Genomic DNA, 20,236 nt, shown 5'->3' on the forward strand with positions numbered 1-20,236 from the left:
TAATTTGCTTACTATGGAGTCGTGCATATAGCTTGATGACATCCTCTCAGATACTACTTCCTACGTTCTGTTGACAGCCAAGATAAAGGGATTCACAGTACAAAAAGCTATGTGTTCGGGCTTTGAAAGGTATAAAACATGAGAGTAGCGCGTTGAAAAGGTCAGTCCCATAGAGGACAGCAGAGCAGAATAGAGGGAGTTTGGAAAGGCCATTGACTCCCAGTGGAGTCTGGATGACAAACTAAAGCTGCTATATAAATGCAACGGGGAACTCCTGGCTGAATAAAGACATTGTTATAGTAAATCCCTCTGCTCATAGAGAAACCTGCACAAGACTGGCAGGTACAGGAGCTATGGCCTCAGGACTGATTCTTTTGAGCCTGCATATGCAGAGGTTAGTTTACAGACTCTAAACTCACATTTAGTTTTTAGTTAGAGGACTTCCACCTTAATAAGTAGTCGCTAAGCTCAAACTAAGTCTAGCCTCTTACCTCAAACTGCTTGACGATGTAATGGAACGCAGGGTTGAGTTTGCAGCTCTCTGCCAGTAGGGACATGCTGCGGTCATACTCAGAGATATAGGTAGCAAACACAGCAAACTCCTCCCGACGAGACAGGATAACATCCACCACCTGCTGGCTCTCCTCCCTGGTGATGGGGAATAGAATCATGTCGAGGTTTGGCGGATTGGTTGACAGTTAAATTATTGAATAACAGTTGACAGGTAAGTTATTGAATAATAGTTGACATTTAAGTTATTGAATAACAGTTGACAGTTAAGTTATTGCATTTTATTTATTTATTTAACTTTTATTTAAACAGGGAGTCACATTGAGATTAAATATCTATTTTACAAGAGAGCCCTGTATACATTCCAATAAAAACTGAATAATAAAACAACATACACATATGTGTATAAAACAATATAATTCAGCACACAATAAACTAAAATAAACATATTTAATAAAAGCAATCACATTCAACTACATAGAGGTCCTCAATCAATCATTTAAACTGCCTGAGTGGCACCACCACATCTAACTGCAGTGGACTCTGCAGATTGTTCCACAAATTAGGGGCATAAAAACTCAACGCAAATTTTCCCAAATCTGTGGAGACTGAAGGGATCTCTAGTGTTATGCATTACTGAGAACGGGTTTGGTAACTTATGATTCTTAACTGAATTAATGAAGTTACATATGCAGGGAGTTTCTGTAAGATTGCTTTGTAAATAAATAAAAGAGAATGCAGCTCTCTTCTTACAGACAGAGAGGTCCATCCCACATCTTTATACAGACTACAATGATGAGTCCTAAAATTGTCCTCTGTGATAAAACGTATTGCGGAATGGTAGACTGCGTCCAAGGGTTTCAAAACAGAGGTTGCCGCATGCATGTAAACAATATCATCAAAATCCAATAATGGGAGAAGTGTTGTTTGAACAATCTTTCTCCTATTTTCAAAACTGAGCCGTAACAGTTGACAGGTAAGTTATTGAATAACAGTTGACAGGTAGGTTATTGAATAACAGTTGACAGGTAGGTTATTGAATAACAGTTGACAGGTAGGTTATTGAATAACAGTTGACAGGTAGGTTATTGAATAACAGTTGACAGGTAGGTTATTGAATAACAGTTGACAGGTAGGTTATTGAATAACAGTTGACAGGTAGGTTATTGAATAACAGTTGACAGGTAGGTTATTGAATAACAGTTGACAGGCAAATTATTGAATAACAGTTGACAGGTAAATTATTGAATAACAGTTGACAGGTAAATTATTGAATTACAGTCAGAGAAACATGTCAATACCTCCTGAGCTCCTGAATGAATAAACATAAAAACACACTTACACTCATCATTTCCTGCTGCTACTTTGTTCTTTATTTGTATTCTTATCTATCCTGATGCCTAGTCACTTTACCCTGCCTTCATGTACATATCTACCTCAAATACCTTATTCTTATCTATCCTGATGCCTAGTCACTTTACCCTGCCTTCATGTACATATCTACCTCAAATACCTTAATAATTACCTATCCTGATGCCTAGTCACTTTACCCTGCCTTCATGTACATATCTACCTCAAATACCTCGTACCCCTGCACATTGATATGGTACTGGTGCTCCCTGTATATAGCTCCATTCTTGTGTATTTTATTCCTTGTTTTAGAATTTTTATTTGTATTTAATTCTGCATTGTTGGGAAGGGCTTGTAAGCAAGCATTTCATGGTAAAGTCTACACCTGTTGTATTCGGCGCATTTGACAAATACAATTTGATTTGATTTTACAAAAATATACAGTAGGGTAATATACTATTTACAATCATTCTACTTGATGTGCTTGAAATTTAAAACTGTCCAGGCTTTATTCTATGGAGTTTACAAGTCTGTGGGTATTTATCTCTGAGTGCATATAGACTGTCACATGCCCACTGGGTTTTATGTACTGTATGTCTCACCACTGTCTGATGCATGTATCCAGCTCGGTAAGGATGTTGCTGTGGAGTATGTAGACCTCAGGGAGCGTGCCAAGTATCTCCCCCAGCCTCTGTTCCTCCACCACAGGTTCCCCATCCTCCCCCACCGCCTCCAACACTGCTGCCCTGAAGTCCTGCATGAGAGGGAGGGAGGAAGCAAGGACAGAGGGAGGAGAATGAGGGGGGAAAGGGGGAAGGAGGGTGAGAGGTAGCGGGGTGATGGGTCAGATTCTCCTAGAGCTTAACATTCTTCCTGTCCCCCTAATCCAGTATCAACTTAGTCTGTGTTCCTCTGTGGTCTCTGCCTGTCCAACCACTTAGGAAAAGGCTTGCTGGACCTGAGTTATATACCAGCTGTTGGATTACATAATGACCTTGGTTGCTGATACATTGTTGACCACAACCCTACCATTTATCAACATACTGACATGACCTATATGTTCATAACCATAGTAAGCCTTTAAAACTTCAGTGGAGTAATGGCACTTTTCTAGGAGGGAATGCTCGTGAGAAGGGTAATTTATCTACTCCAAGAATTGGGGAAAACATGAAAGCTCACTAATCGATGAATGTGTCAAAATGCTTAACCAATATCAATTGTCCCTCCTGGAACGTCTGTCTGGTAGCAAATACCATCTATAATATAAAGCCATAATGTGTCTACAAGGACAAGCGTCTGGACCTCATCAATTTCACTTTTAGAACACTGCAGACATAAAACAAGTATGACACTTTGCTTTAGCACCTCCCGTTCATCATGTACTATCGATCGCATCTGAGTTAGCATTCATCACTGCTGCTGTGAAGCAGAACTGCTACTTAATGTCCTGGCCGCCCCATCCCCAGGGACGGACACTGTTGTCCTGCACACAGCTCACTAACTCCCTACACAGGTCAGCAGCTTTACCCTCTACATCTCTCATCTCCTTTCAGCCCCAGTGTATTAAATAAAAGCATACCAGGTCAAATGAGAGCATTAGACAGTTGGTTAAACAGCCAGTCAAGCTTAGTCAATCGTGAGAGACACATTTTATAAAGACATCAAAAGTCAGGTCTGAGTAACATACTGTATGTTCAACCTGTTATTGGGAAAGTCCTGGAGAAGAACACTCAGAAGCAGAACTTCACTTCCCATTTGGGGACAGTGTCTGGAAATTCTTTGTATTTGTGTTATTCCTTATCAAACAATGGAACAATAGCCTGTGTGTTTTCTCCCAACTCTCACTGACAGTGTTCTTTCCTCCAGCTGTGTGTGTGTGTGTGCTGTGTGTGTGTGTGTGTGTGTGCGTGCGCATATGTGTGTGTGTGTGTGTGTGTATGTGGGTGTGAGAGAGAAAGAGAGACAGAGAGAAAGGGAGAGAGAGTGTGTGTATGTGTGGTGGGGGGAGGGGGTGTGCTGGGAGTGGTCTGTCTAGGATGGTCTGGACTGTTCCAATCATGGATTCCTGAGTTAGGTCTGTTGGAGAGGGAACCCACTTTGGAACATCCTACCCCATACATTTACATTTTAGTCATTTAGCAGATGCTCTTTTCCAGAGCGACTTACAGTTAGTGAGTGCATACATTTTTTCCATACTGGCCCCCTGTGGGAATTGAACCCACAACCCTGGCGTTGCAAGCACCATGCTCTACCAACTGAGCTACAGGAGGCCCCAAGATGGCTCTCTACTGCTGTTATAGCTTTAAGAATGATTATAGACCAGTGTTGCTTTTATGCATTATGCAACAGAATGATGAAACATGGATGAATGTCATACCTGATAGGTGGGTATGAGCAGTGTTTGGGAGGCCCTAAGTGAGATTTTATTTTAGCATATCAGATCGATAAAGGCATGACACAATCTATATTTAGGCTAGTTAGGCTACATTAACAGTAAACAAACCCAGTAAACAAAAGGTTAATGGAGATCCAAATAACCAAAACAGCCTACAGTAAGATGTAGTCATGCTCAGGTGTCTTGACAAATAAATAGGCCTATAGGCCCGCGTCAGACATGAAAAATCATGCCGCTCATGAGTTCAGCAACACGTTGTGATACACAATACACTTCTGTGAATCAAATTCGAACACGTTTCCAATACATACAGTTCCATTTACAACCACAAAGACCAATAGGCTACCAAGAAAAAAATAACAGAATGTATCCATTTCTATGATGAAACATACCGATATGTAGCTATACCAAGGGGCGTCATTTGGGTTCTTGCATTGGAATTATATTGAATTCTGCTTATATCACGCTATACCACAATAAACATAAAAGTTAAAAAGGCATGAAATCTCCACTGCGCTCTATAAGCACCATGGACAGCGCCCTACAAACTAAAGCAAGATTTTGATAAAAAAATAACAAGCTAGATTGTTTCTTACCTCTTCAGAAGAGCCACATTTAAGTGTCCTTAAAACCTCCCTATACGGTAACTAATTACAGTGCCTTCAGAAAGTATTCACACCCTTTGACTTTTTCCACATTTTGTTGTGCTACAGCCTGAATTTAAAATGGATTTAATTTAGATTTTGTGTCACTTCCCAACACACAAAGTGGAATTATGCTTGTAGATGTTTTTTTATTAATAAAGAATGAAAAGCTGAAATGTCTTCAGTCAATAAGTATTCAACCTCTTTGTTATGGCAAGCCTAAATACGTTCAGGAGTAGAAATGTGCTTAACAAGTAATATAATAAGTTGCATGGACTCATTCTGTGTGCAATAATAGTGTTTAACATGATTTTTGAATAACTACCTCATCTCTGTACCACACACATACAATTATCTGTAAGGTTCCTCAGTCGAGCAGTGAATTTCAAACACAGATTCAACCACAAAGACCAGGGATGTTTTCCAATGGCTCGCAAAGGGCACCTATTGGTAGATGTGTAAAAATAAAAACAAGCAGACATTGAATATCCCTTTGAGCATGGTGAAGTTATTAATTACAATTTGTATTTTGTATCAATACACCCAGTCTCTACAAAGATACAGGCATACTTTCTAAAGTTTTTTTTTTAAAACAGTTAAAGAGTTTAATGGCTGTGATAGGAGAAAACTGAGGATGGATCAACAACATTGTAGTTACTCCACAATACTAACCTAAATGACAGAGTGAAAAGAAGTAAGCCTGTACTGAATAAAAAATATTCCAAAACATGCATCCTGTTTGCAATAAGGAACTAAAGTGAACTAAGAAATGAACTTTAACGTTATATTGGCTTGAAAATCAATGGTAAGACTTGAAAATGGATGTCTAGCAATGATCAACAAACAACTTGACAGAGCTTGAAGAATTTAAAAAAGAATAATGTGCAAATATTGTACAATCCAGGTGTGCAAAGCTCTTAGAGACTTACCCAGAAAGACTGACAGCTGTAATCGCTGCCAAAGGTAATTTTAACATGCATTGACTCAGGGGTGTGGATACTTACGTAAATAAGATATTTCTGTATTTCATTTTCAAGAAATGTGCAAACATTTCTAAAAACAAGTTTTCACTTTGTCATTATGGGGTATTGTGTGTAGATGGGTGAAAAAAATAATATTGACTCCATTTTGAATTCAGGCTGTAACACAAGTCCAGGGGTATGAATACTTTCTGAAGGCAATGTACAAAAACACTATTCCTTGTGTTTCAATCTGTAGCATATGCAAAAACTTTATAGCCTATTGTTTTATTGGTTTTTACTTTCCTTCAACAATAATTGTTCACCTCACGATTCAGCTGTCAGAGATTTTAGCACTAAATGAATCAGGGCATTGCATACATAGGCCTATTGGCTTAGGCGTCCACTGTATTAATATTTAAAAAAGGAGGAGCAGGCTAATTCGTACATTTTCAATTAGAATATTTTTAAAATAAATATAAGCATTATATTGTTAAATTATAGGAGCAACTGGTAGGCCTAAAACATTCTTCTACACGTCAAGTTCAATTGTCGGAATCAGTCACCTGTGCGCACTGCCTTCATACCATAGGCCTGCAGTATAATCGGCTAATAGCCACACCACAACAAACCTTCACAAAAGTTTCACAACTTTATCAGGATAATTTCAAAAGTAAGTCAAGCCATTGTTTATAGGGACAATACAAGCAGGATATTGTATTGCGGAAAACACAACGTTACAGTTTGAACTTAATTTGGCCAAAGAAAAATGGCCCACCAGAATGAAGCAAAACCCTTGCGAAATGGTTTAAACCTTCAAAAAAGTTTTGAATATGCTATATTGCATAAATTACAAAGAAAAGGTAGTGCCTACTGTACCCAACAAATGACAGCAATAGGCTAAAGATATTTATTTTACAACAGGCCTACTAATAACCTATCTTAAACTAAATACGGAGCAAACAATTTAGGTCAGGAATAGGAGAGAACAAACGTAATTTAGCCTACAAAAATGTCTGAACATAATGAAACAAAACACGTTTTGCATATTCAAAGAACTGCATATTTAAAGACCTATTTAAATAATAAATAGGCCTACAATAATAACATAACAATAATATACAATAATAATAATAATAATGATAAAACCAATGATTATAAATACAAATAAATTAAGAATTAAAAGTTCCAAAATCTTTGTCCACTACAATATTACAACTTTTCCATACCGAGGACATTCCCCTTGTAGCAGAGCTCCAGACTAACATTTCCCCCTTGTAGCAGAGCTCCAGACTAACATTTTCCCCTGGTGCCACTGGTACCTCTACATTTTTCAGTTGGTGGCACCAGCCCATGATTTGGTCGCACCAATTTTATTTTCCTGCATCATGCAATAGAAAAAATGAGTACGCCTATCAGCTTATAAAGCCATTCACAGTGCTAAAAAGTGTAATAGACTACTGAGATGGTATTGAAGAAATAAGTTATTTCATAATCTTTGCAGCAATTCGACCATGAAGGCCTGATTCACACAGTCCCCTCTGAACAGTTGATGTTGAGATGTGTCTGTTACTTGAACTCTGTGAAGCATTTATTTGGGCTGCAATTTCTGAGGCTGGTAACTCGAATGAACTTATCCTCTGCAGCAGAGTTAACTCTGGTTCTTCTATTCCTGTGGCGGTCCTCATGAGAGCCAGTCTGATCATAGCGCTTGATGGTTTTTGCGACTGCACTTGAAGAAACTCCGTATTGACTGACCTTCATGTCTTAAAGTAATGATGGACTGTCATTTCTCTTTGCTTATTTGAGCTGTTCTTGCCATAATGTGGACTTGGTCTTTTACCAAATAGGGATATCTATATAGTAGTGTATATACAGTGGGGAGAAGAAGTATTTGATACACTGCCAATTTTGCAGGTTTTCCTACTTACAAAGCATGTAGAGGTCTGTAATTTTTATCATAGGTATACTTCAACTGTGAGAGACGGAATCTAAAACAAAAATTCAGAAAATCACATTGTATGATTTTTAAGTAATTCATTTGCATGGTCTGATGAAACAAAAATAGAACTGTTTGGCCATAATGACCATCGTTATGTTTGGAGGAAAAAGGGGGCGACTTGCAAGCCGAAGAACACCATCCCAACCGTGAAGCAAGGGGGTGGCAGGATCATGCTGTGGGGGTGCTTTGCTGCAGGAGGGACTGGTACACTTCACAAAATAGATGGCATCATGAGGAAGGAAAATTATGTGGATATATTGAAGCAACATCTCAAGACATCAGTCAGGAAGTTAAAGCTTGGTCGCAAATGGGTCTTCCGAATGGACAAAGACCCCAAGCATACTTCCAAAGTTGTGGCAAAATGGCTTAAGGACAACAAATTCAAAGTATTGGAGTGGCCATCACAAAGCCCTGACCTCAATCCTATAGAACATTGGTGGGCAGAACTGAAAAAGCATGTGCGAGCAAGGAGGCCTACAAACCTGACTCAGTTACACCAGCTCTGTCAGGAGGAATGGGCCAAAATTCACCCAACTTATTGTGGGAAGCTTGTGGAAGGCTACCCGAAACGTTTGACCCAAGTTAAACAATTTAAAGGCAATGCTACCAAATACTAATTGAGTGTATGTAAACTTCTGACCCAATGGGAATGTGATGAATGAAATAAAAGCTGAAATAAATAATTCTCTCTACTATTATTCTGACATTTCACATTCTTAAAATAAAGTGGTGATCCTACATGACCTAAGACAGTGAATTTTTACTAGGATTAAATGTCAGGAATTGTGAAAAACTGAGTTTAAATGTATTTGGCTAAGGTGTATGTAAACTTCCGACTTCAACTGTATATACCAAAAAAGATATGGGGGATTGGAAATTATGCAGACAATTACACTGATAGAAGCCACAATCTATTGGCAATATTAAAGCTGATCTACCCCCTAAAAAAATTTAATAATATAAATAAATTATCTCTGGATTAATTAACATTTTGTAATTAATAAATTGGCTAAATTACTTTAAACTGACAATTCTTTGAACTGTCTTGTGCAAGTTTTAAATTGACATATTACCTGTTAGCAAAGGTGTCAGCTACAGATGACGTGCAGGAGCTTGCAGAGATTTGTAGTCTTGCATGATGTCTACTTTGATGCTAATTAGCATTTTAGAATCTGAGAGTAAATAGAGTCGAATATATTGATAAAAGTCACCTTGTCTGAGAGCGATTTACATGGTTATTAAAACATCACGCCAGGGTAAGCCTACAGTGGGGGAAAAAAGTATTTAGTCAGCCACCAATTGTGCAAGTTCTCCCACTTAAAAAGATGAGAGAGGCCTGTAATTTTCATCATAGGTACACGTCAACTATGACAGACAAAATGAGAATTCTTTTTCCAGAAAATCACATTGTAGGATTTTTAATGAATTTATTTGCAAATTATGGTGGAAAATAAGTATTTGGTCAATAACAAAAGTTTCTCAATACTTTGTTATATACCCTATGTTGGCAATGACACAGGTCAAACGTTTTCTGTAAGTCTTCACAAGGTTTTCACACACTGTTGCTGGTATTTTGGCCCATTCCTCCATGCAGATCTCCTCTAGAGCAGTGATGTTTTGGGGCTGTCGCTGGGCAACACGGACTTTCAACTCCCTCCAAAGATTTTCTATGGGGTTGAGATCTGGAGACTGGCTAGGCCACTCCAGGACCTTGAAATGCTTCTTACGAAGCCACTCCTTCGTTGCCCGGGCGGTGTGTTTGGGATCATTGTCATGCTGAAAGACCCAGCCACGTTTCATCTTCAATGCCCTTGCTGATGGAAGGAGGTTTTCACTCAAAATCTCACGATACATGGCCCCATTCATTCTTTCCTTTACACGGATCAGTCGTCCTGGTCCTTTTGCAGAAAAACAGACCCAAAGCATGATGTTTCCACCCCCATACTTCACAGTAGGTATGGTGTTCTTTGGATGCAACTCAGCATTCTTTGTCCTCCAAACACGACGAGTTGAGTTTTTACCAAAAAGTTCTATTTTAGTTTCATCTGACCATATGACATTCTCCCAATCCTCTTCTGGATCATCCAAATGCACTCTAGCAAACTTCAGACGGGCCTGGACATGTACTGGCTTAAGCAGGGGGACACATCTGGCACTGCAGGATTTGAGTCCCTGGCGGTGTAGTGTGTTACTGATGGTAGGCTTTGTTACTTTGGTCCCAGCTCTCTGCAGGTCATTCACTAGGTCCCCCCGTGTGGTTCTGGGATTTTTGCTCACCGTTCTTGTGATCATTTTGACCCCACGGGGTGAGATCTTGCGTGGAGCCCCAGATCGAGGGAGATTATCAGTGGTCTTGTATGTCTTCCATTTCCTAATAATTGCTCCCACAGTTGATTTCTTCAAACCAAGCTGCTTACCTATTGCAGATTCAGTCTTCCCAGCCTGGTGCAGGTCTACAATTTTGTTTCTGGTGTCCTTTGACAGCTCTTTGGTCTTGGCCATAGTGGAGTTTGGAGTGTGACTGTTTGAGGTTGTGGACAGGTGTCTTTTATACTGATAACAAGTTCAAACAGGTGCCATTAATACAGGTAACGAGTGGAGGACAGAGGAGCCTCTTAAATAAGAAGTTACAGGTCTGTGAGAGCCAGAAATCTTGCTTGTTTGTAAGTGACCAAATACTTATTTTCCACCATAATTTGCAAATAAATTCATAAAAAATCCTACAATGTGATTTTCTGGAGAAAAAAAATCTCAATTTGTCTGTCATAGTTGACGTGTACCTATGATGAAAATTACAGGCCTCTCTCATCTTTTTAAGTGGGAAAACTTGCACAATTGGTGGCTGACTAAATACTTTTTTTCCCCACTGTACATGAAACACAGCCCTTATTTTAAGTCTTTCTAAAATTCCCTATGGGAAAAATGAATGGTGGGAAAGTAATTGGAACCATTTCCCTGTTTGACCACTAGGTTTTATGGGTATTATGACACCTCCACTTTAGTTTTCCTTCAATGAAAAAGGCCTCCATCTTAGCAATCAACAGTAGGCTATGCCAAGGCTCCTCTCTCGCTTTATCTCTCTCCTCAGCAGCAGGGCAGCCCCAGACAATTTGGCCGGCTACAATTATTTTTATCGGCTTATCATTTATTTTATCGGCCAAAAGCCGGCAATTAGCAGCTAATGAAAACCCTGAGCCCCAGTGGCTTTCCGTAGCCCCCCTACACACACCACGGCGCGCTCTTTCCATTGTGCTGATACAGCGCAGCAGAGATACAGATTTTGCGCCAACCTGTCACTCAGTCATTTGAACTTTTTAGCTATTTTTATATTGGAACATAAAACTAAAACTGAGGGGGCACACATTTCAACTGAGGGGGCTAAGCCCCCTTTTGCCCCCTTGTGGAGCTGGGTACAATGATATCTATGTGAGAGTGACAAACAAGATCAATGGGGGCCCCCTGGAGGTCAGGGCCCCTGGGCACATGCCCTGCGTGCTCGGTGGTTAATTTGGTGATGATTAGGCCTACAAGGTTTAGATAGCTGGCTAGACTACCTTATCTAGCAATCAACAATTTTTTTGCTGACATGAGCTAATTGAGTGACTGTCAGTGACTGACATAAAAAGAGGAGACCTGCCGATACACTACCAAATTTCGAAATTGCACCTTGTACTTTTCTTTCTCAACAGTAAGTTGAGACCCTGACTGAGTTTATTTGGTCGGGGGCCCCCTAGCTGCCACGGGACCCCACATGCAGTGCGTAGTCTGCCTAGAGGAAGAGGCGGCTCTGGGTATGAGGGACAAGTAGCTGAAATAATAACATTATTGTGAAGGTAAAAACCCAAGGTTAAACCACCTGCGTTCAGTATTCAAAAATATGGGAAGTGTACATGACTGAGAATTCATGAAAAAACATTTAAAAAAGAACAATGCTCATGATCTTTACATGAAAGACTCATAACAAAGCAACAAGAAGAAGCCCATAAACATTGGTATGTCTACACTATAGTATCTAAACAACAAACCTAGTATAATGATGATATAAAGTACGATCATTAGAGTGGACTCATGTATAATATTTATTACTCAGTTTGTTTAATTGGATCAAATTGCATAGACTACAGCTTTCCAATGAACCAATCATAAATCGTGGGTATACACCTAACTAACTCAGCTTGTTTAATTGGATCAAATTGCATAGACTACAGCTTTCCAATGAACCAATCATAAATCGTGGGTATACACCTAACTAACTAATTCAGGATGTGCCTTTGCTCAAGGGTATCAAGTATGAATGATGAGGTTCCCTGGATTCAACCTGTCAGGTTCCAACTATCCAAACAACCACACACACCAGCTCTATGATAAAATATCTACAGCTCACAGATTCAGCAGAAGATCAAGTCTCTCATTTAGGTTTTGTTCCATCTGGAATTTAAACCAACAGCATTCTAGGTCAAATGCAAATGCATGGGCTCTACATACAACATTCTTCTGAGAACAAAATGGGATCAAATTAATTATTCAGAGTACCGCATTCAATCTATCCTATATGTAAAGGTCGAGCTTCAGTGCCTTACTGGGAAATGTCCATCTTTCAGCCAGCCCTGATGGGATCTGGACTGGACACTTACTCTGACAGGCAGAAAGGAATAATGGAGAGGAATGACAACCGCTGGGTTTGATGCATCACTGACCTCTGGGAATCAACAGTTCAACCCTGGGTTTTCCTCACTGCACTGCCCTCATTCAAAATGTCTCATTCTGCTGTATTTCCTGCCTAGGGCAACTTGTACAAAGAACCAATCCCCTTGCTATCTTATACCAACATTTTTATTGAAGAGGTGAAGTTACAGCAGGCATAACTGAATAAAAGGTTGACCTATTCCTGACCTTTCTCTGTGTCAGGTACCCTGGTGTCAACGAACTTGGTTGTGCCTGAGCGCTTGTGTAAGGACATCCAAAACAAAGCCTGGTGCGTACGTTTCTGCGTCATCCTCTGACTGACTACCCCTGGGCTGACGAGCTCAAGTTGTCAAGGCGAGGAAGTCAACCTAGCTGGAACAACACTGATAAACCTGAGCAAAGTGCAGGCTGACGGCCGGAGAGAACCACCACAAACCAAGGAGCAGACACACAGGAAGTGATGTTATCAATGGCTTTTGGGACCTTTAATTGGAGTATTCAGAGGGCTTTTTCAATGAGACTGATGTTGATCAGTTTGTTTATCTTACCTCTTGAAGGAGCTTGAGGGCCTTTACATGTCTGAAAAACAACAAGAGAGAGTTAGTGATATTGTCAGCTTGAATGGGAATCCATTCACACATCCATTCACACATAGTAGGAGATTATTACAAGATATAAAAGGACAAGGTTCAAAGTCTCTCCCATGATTTACAGTACCAGTCAAAAGTTTGGACACACCTACTCATTCCAGGGTTTTTCTTTATTTTTCCTATTTTCTACATTGTAGAATAATAGTGAAGACATCAAAACGATGAAATAACACATATGGAATCATGTAGTAACCATAAAAGTGTAAAACAAATCTGTCACGGTTTCGGCCGAGGCTGCCTCTCTTCCTTGCTCGGGCAGGCTTCGGCGTTCGTCGTCTCCGGAATACTAGCTGCCACCGTTGTATGTTTCTATGTTCGTTTGGTCTGGTCTGGTATTGCACACCTGTTATCGTTTAGTGTCATTAGTGTCCTATAAGTTCTCGTTGTGTTTGTCAAGTGTTGTGTGTGATTGTTTTCACTGTCGTGCGTTTTGCTAGTACGTTTACATGTTTGCTCGGTTGAGCTGTTCTCCATTGTGTTGGAGTGTTTTGTCGCACCTGTTTTGTGCGCCCGTTTTGTTTTCGCCTGCGTGCGGAGTTCTCGCCTCAGGGCATTTATTCGTGCTTGTGTTTGTGCATCCACTAAAGTCTTTTGGACTTACTTTCTGCGTCCTGCGCCTGATTCCACCACCACACCCACCTACAGCAACACTGACAGAATCACACACCTGCTCGAATGGAATCAGCAGGAGCCGCAGCAGCACCGGAGACGTTGGAGGACAGGGTCCGGGAGCAGAATGACCAGATCCTGCGGATGGGGTCCGCCCTGCAGGAGGTGATCACCACCCTCCAACGCTGGGAGACCCGAGGGACACCCCCAACGCCATCTTCCCTGCCCTCACCATCGGCAGGTCAGCCCATTCCCGCTCCGGAACCCAGAGGAGTTCGACTCTCGCTCCCGAGGGCCTACGATGGGACCGCTGCCGGGTGTCAGGGCTTCCTTCTCCAGGTGGAGCTTTACCTGGCCACCGTGCACCCGGCGCCCTCGGGACACGAGAGCGTGTCCGCCCTGATCTCCTGCCTTTCCGGCAAAGCGTTAGAATGGGCCAACGCCGAGTGGAGGAGAATAGACGCTACCACCATCACGTACGCCGAGTTCTCCCGCCGCTTCAGGGCGGTGTTTGACCATCCCCCGGAGGGGAAAGCGGCGGGGGAGCGTCTGTTCTGCCTCCGGCAGGGGAAGAGGAGTGCCCAGGATTTCGCGTTGGAATTCCGGACTCTAGCGGCGGATGCAGGGTGGAATGAGCGGGCCCTCATTGATCACTACCGCTGTAGTCTACGTGAGGACGTCCGTAGGGAGCTGGCCTGTCGGGACACCAGCCTCTCGTTCGACCAGTTAGTCGACATGTCCATCAGGCTGGATACCCTGCTAGCTACCCGCGGACGTCCCGAGGGGGGTCCGTCCATTTCACCCTCCAGCACCTCCGAGCCGTGCCCCATGGAGCTCGGGGGCGCTGGCGCTAGAGAGAGGAGGGGTCGGAGTACGAGGGGGTCCATCTCCTGCACCAACTGTGGTCGGGGAGGACACACCGCGGCTAGGTGCTGGGGATGGCCTCCTAGGGGAGAAGACGACAGGCCCCGCACTGGGGAGCCCTTCCAGGTGAGTAGGCGCCCCACTCACCCAGAGCTCTCTGTTGCGCACTTCTGTATACCTGTGCGTTTTCCACAGGTCGCACCTCATTCCCAGCATAAGGCGCTGGTAGATTCAGGCGCGGCAGGGAATTTTGTTGATAAGAGATTTTGTTTAGCCTTAGGGATTCCCCTTCTCCCTGTTGACGCCCCCTTCGCCGTTCATGCCCTAGATAGCCGTCCGTTGGGTGCGGGCTTGATCAGGGAGGTCACGGCGCCACTTAGGATGTGTGCGCAGGGGGGTCATCAGGAGATGATCCAGCTATTTCTGATCGACTCGCCTGCGTATACGGTGGTGCTGGGCATGCCCTGGTTGAGTACCCATAACCCGTCTATTTCGTGGCAGGAGAGGGCTCTGATGGAGTGGTCTGCTCAGTGTGTGGGTCGATGTTTAGGCGTTTCCGTAGGGGCTACCTCGGTGGAGAGTCCAAATCAGGTGCCCGCATTGCACGTTCCCCCTGAGTATGGGGATTTGGCTATTGTGTTCAGTAAGTCGAGGGCGATGCAGTTGCCTCCCCATAGGCAGGGAGATTGTGCGATAGACCTCCAGGCAGGAGCTGCGCTCCCACGGAGCCATGTGTATCCTCTGTCTCAGGAGGAGAAGAGAGCTATGGAGACTTACATAGACGAATCTCTGAGACAAGGATACATACGGCCCTCCACTTCCCCTGCGTCCTCGAGTTTCTTTTTTGTGAAGAAAAAGGATGGTGGGTTACGCCCGTGCATCGATTACCGTGGTCTCAATCAGATCACGGTGAAGTACAGTTATCCACTCCCGCTGATTGCGACCATGACGGAGTCATTGCACGGGGCGCGTTTCTTCACTAAATTAGATCTCAGGAGCGCGTACAACTTGGTGCGCATTAGGGGGGGCGATGAATGGAAGACAGCCTTTAGTACCACCTCGGGCCATTACGAGTATCTTGTCATGCCATACGGGTTGATGAACGCTCCTTCAGTTTTCCAATCATTCGTGGATGAGATCTTCAGGGACATGCAGGGGCAGGGGGTGGTCGTGTACATAGATGACATTCTCGTGTACTCGTCTACCCGAGTCGAGCATGTGGCCCTGGTGCGCCGAGTGTTGCGGAGGCTGTTGGAGCACGACCTGTATGTCAAGGCAGAGAAGTGTCTGTTTTTCCAGGAGTCGGTCTCCTTTTTGGGTTATCAGTTGTCTGCGTCAGGGGTGAAGATGGAGGTAGACCGGGTGTCAGCCGTGCGTAATTGGCAAACGCCAACCACTGTGAAGGAGGTGCAGCAGTTTTTGGGGTTTGCGAATTACTACCGGAGGTTTAACCGGGGTTTTGGACAGATGGCAGCTCCCATAACGTCTCTTTTGAAGGGGGGTCCGGTGCGTCTGCAGTGGTCAGCCGAGGCGGACAGGGCGTTTGGGAGGCTGAAGGACCTGTTTACCTCGGCCCCGGTGCTGGCGCATCCGGATCCCTCTTTACCATTTCAGGTAGAGGTGGACGCGTCAGAGGCCGGTATAGGAGCCGTGCTTTCGCAACGGTCCGGCGCGCCACCTAAACTCCGCCCCTGTGCTTTTTATTCCAAGAAGCTCAGTCCGGCGGAGCGAAATTATGACGTTGGGGACAGGGAGCTGTTAGCCGTGGTACAGGCCCTAAAGGTGTGGAGGCACTGGCTTGAGGGGGCTCAACACCCTTTCCTCATTTTGACGGACCACCGTAACCTGGAGTACATCCGGGCAGCGAGGAGACTGAACCCTCGCCAGGCGCGGTGGAATATGTTTTTGACCCGGTTCATATTTAAGATCACGTACATCCCTGGGTCACAGAACGGTAAGGCAGACGCACTGTCTCGGCGGTATGACACGGAGGAGAGGTCCGTGGAGCCCACTCCCATACTGCCGGAGTCTTGTCTGGTGGCACCGGTAGTGTGGGAGGTCGATGCTGAACTCGAGCGGGCGTTATGCACCGACCCTAGTCCACCTCAATGCCCGGAGGGTCGGAAGTACGTTCCGCTCGAGGTTCGGGATCGATTGATCTATTGAGCTCACACGTCACCCTCCTCTGGACACCCTGGTATCGGCCGGACAGTGCACTGTCTTAGTGCTAAGTACTGGTGGCCCACGTTGGCGAGGGATGTGAGGGTTTATGTTTCCTCCTGCTCGGTGTGCGCCCAGTGTAAGGCGCCTAGACATCTGCCTAGGGGTAAGTTACTACCCTTGCCCGTTCCACAACGACCATGGTCTCACCTCTCGGTGGATTTCATCACTGACCTTCCTCCTTCACAGGGGAATACCACTATACTGGTCGTTGTGGACCGGTTCTCTAAGGCCTGTTGTTTGCTCCCTATGCCGGGCCTTCCTACTGCCCTGCAGACCGCCGAAGCGCTATTCACCCATGTGTTCCGGCACTACGGGGTACCCGAGGATATTGTGTCTGATCGAGGTCCCCAATTTACCTCCAGAGTCTGGAGAGCTTTTATGGAGCGGTTGGGGGTCTCGGTGAGCCTCACCTCGGGTTACCACCCGGAGAGTAATGGGCAGGTGGAACGTGTGAACCAGGATGTGGGTAGGTTTCTTAGAACATACTGCCAGGACCGGCCGGAGGAGTGGGCAAGGTACGTTCCCTGTGCCGAAATGGCCCAGAATTCCCTACGCCATTCCTCCACTAACCTAACCCCTTTCCAATGTGTGTTAGGTTACCAGCCGGTTCTGGCACCTTGGCAGCAGAGCCAGATCGAGGCTCCTGCGGTGGATGAGTGGGTGCGGCGCTCGGAGGAGACATGGAACGCTGCACACGTCCACCTGCAGCGGGCCCTCCGTCGTCAAAAGGCGAGCGCCGATCTCCACCGCAGTGAGGGACCGGTGTACGCACCTGGTGATCGAGTCTGGCTCTCTACCAGAAACCTGCCCCTCCGCCTGCCCTGTCGGAAACTGGGTCGGCGGTTTGTAGGGCCATTTAAAGTCCTGAGAAGATTGAACGAGGTGTGTTACAGATTACAACTACCTGTTGAGTATAAAAGTATTAACCCCTCGTTCCATGTGTCTCTTCTCAGGCCGGTGGTAGCTGGCCCACTCCAAGAAAATGAGATCAGGGAGACTCCTCCGCCCCCATTGGACATCGAGGGGGCACCGGCGTACTCCGTGCGGTCCATCTTGGATTCGAGACGTCGGATGGGGGGTCTCCAATATCTAGTGGAGTGGGAGGGGTACGGCCCGGAGGAACGGTGCTGGGTGCCGAGGAGAGACATTTTGGACCCGTCTCTCCTGATGGAATTCCATCGTGGTCACCCGACGCACCCTGCTCCGCGTCCTCCTGGTCGTCCCAGAGGCCGGAGTCGGCGCATGTCTGGAGCCGCGCGTCAAGGGGGGGGGGTACTGTCACGGTTTCGGCCGAGGCTGCCTCTCTTCCTTGCTCGGGCAGGCTTCGGCGTTCGTCGTCTCCGGAATACTAGCTGCCACCGTTGTATGTTTCTATGTTCGTTTGGTCTGGTCTGGTATTGTACACCTGTTATCGTTTAGTGTCATTAGTGTCCTATAAGTTCTCGTTGTGTTTGTCAAGTGTTGTGTGTGATTGTTTTCACTGTCGTGCGTTTTGCTAGTACGTTTACGTTTGCTCGGTTGAGCTGTTCTCCATTGTGTTGGAGTGTTTTGTCGCACCTGTTTTGTGCGCCCGTTTTGTTTTCGCCTGCGTGCGGAGTTCTCGCCTCAGGGCATTTATTCGTGCTTGTGTTTGTGCATCCACTAAAGTCTTTTGGACTTACTTTCTGCGTCCTGCGCCTGATTCCACCACCACACCCACCTACAGCAACACTGACAAAATCAAAATATATGTTATATTTGAGATTCTTCAAAGTAGCCACTCTTTGCCTTGATGACAGCTTTGCACACTCTTGTCATTCTCTCAACCAGATTCATGAGGTAGTCACCTGGAATGCATTTCAATTAACAGGTGTGCCTTGTTAAAAGTTAATTTGTGGAATTTCTTTCCTTCTTAATGTGTTTGAGCCAATCAGTTTTGTTGTGACAAGGTAAGGGTGGTATACAGAAGATAACCCTATTTGGTAAAATACCAAGTCCATACTATGGCAAGAACAGCTCAAATAAGCAAAGAGAAACGACAGTCCCCCATCATTACTTTAAGACATGAAGGTCAGCCAATACGGAACAAGTTTCTTCAAGTGCAGTCGCAAAAACCATCAAGCGCTATGATGAAACTGGCTCTCATAAAGACCGCCACAGGAAAGGAAGACCCAGAGTTACCTCTGCTGCAGAGGATAAGTTCATTTGAGTTACCAGCCTCAGAAATTGCAGCCCAAATAAATGCTTCACAGAGTTCAAGTAACAGACATCTCAACATCAACTGTTCAGAGGAGACTGTGTGAATTAGGCCTTCATGGTCGAATTGCTGCAAAGAAACCACTACTAAAGGACACCAATAATAAGAAGAGACTTGCTTGGGCCAAGAAACACGAGCAATGGACAATTAGTCCGGTGGAAATCTGTCCTTTGGTCTGATGAGTCCAAATTTGAGATTTATGGTTCCAACCGCCATGTCTTTGTGAGATGCAGAGTAGGTGAACGGATGATCTCTGCATGTGTGGTTCCCACCGTGAAGCATGGAGGAGGAGGTGTGATGGTGTGGGGGTGCTTTGCTAGTGACACTGTCAGTGATTTATTTAGAATTCAAGGTACACTTAACCAGCATGGCTACCACAGCATTCTGCAGCGATACGCCATCCTATGTGGTTTGTGCTTAGAGGGACTATAATTTGTTTTTCAACAGGTCAATGACCCACAACACACCTCCAGGCTGTGTACGGGCTATTTGACCAAGGAGAGTGATAGAGTGCTGCATCAGATGACCTGGCCTCCACAATCACCCAACCTCAACCCAATTGAGATGGTTTGGGATGAGTCGGAACGCAGAGTGAAGGAAAAGCAGCCAACAAGTGCTCAGCATATGTGGGAACTCCTTCAAGACTGTTGGAAAAGCATTCCTCATGAATCTGGTTGAGAGAATGCCAAGAGTGTGCAAAGCTGTCATAAAGGCAAAGGGTGGCTACTACTTTGAAGAATCTAAAATCAAAAAAAATATTTTGATTTGTTTAATACTTTTTTGGTTACTACATGATTCCATATGTGTTATTTCATAGTTCTGATGTCTTCACTATTATTCGACAATGTAGAAAATAGTAAAAATAAAGAAAACCCTTGAATGAGTTGTGTCCAAACCTTTGACTGGTACTGTATACTGAACAAAGTGTTGGTCCCATGTTTCATGAGCTGAAATAAAAGATCCCAGAAATGTTCCATACACACAAAAAGCTTATTTCTCTCAAATGTTGTGCACAAATTTGTTTACATCCCTGTTAGTGAGCATTTCTCCTTTGCCAAGGTAATCCATCCACCTGACAGGTGTGGCATATCAAGAAGCTGATTAAACA

The 20,236-nt window shown here is 44.2% G+C and overlaps 1 protein-coding gene across 1 annotated transcript in view; it reads right to left on the bottom strand.

The window, feature by feature from the left end:
* Positions 1 to 20,236, bottom strand: part of LOC311138976 (FYVE, RhoGEF and PH domain-containing protein 5-like) — a 75,842-nt gene that overhangs the window by 25,278 nt on the left and 30,328 nt on the right. The window contains exons 6-8 of the mRNA XM_084173790.1: positions 13,095 to 13,125; positions 2,463 to 2,614; positions 492 to 648 (exon numbers count right to left, since the gene is read on the bottom strand). Of these exons, the coding sequence (XP_084029916.1) occupies positions 492 to 648; positions 2,463 to 2,614; positions 13,095 to 13,125 (340 nt within the window). The remainder of the gene's footprint in view (positions 1 to 491; positions 649 to 2,462; positions 2,615 to 13,094; positions 13,126 to 20,236) is intronic.

The sequence above is a fragment of the Coregonus lavaretus genome, assembly GCF_964263955.1.
Source record: "Coregonus lavaretus genome assembly, chromosome: 12".
Lineage (NCBI taxonomy): Eukaryota > Metazoa > Chordata > Actinopteri > Salmoniformes > Salmonidae > Coregonus > Coregonus lavaretus.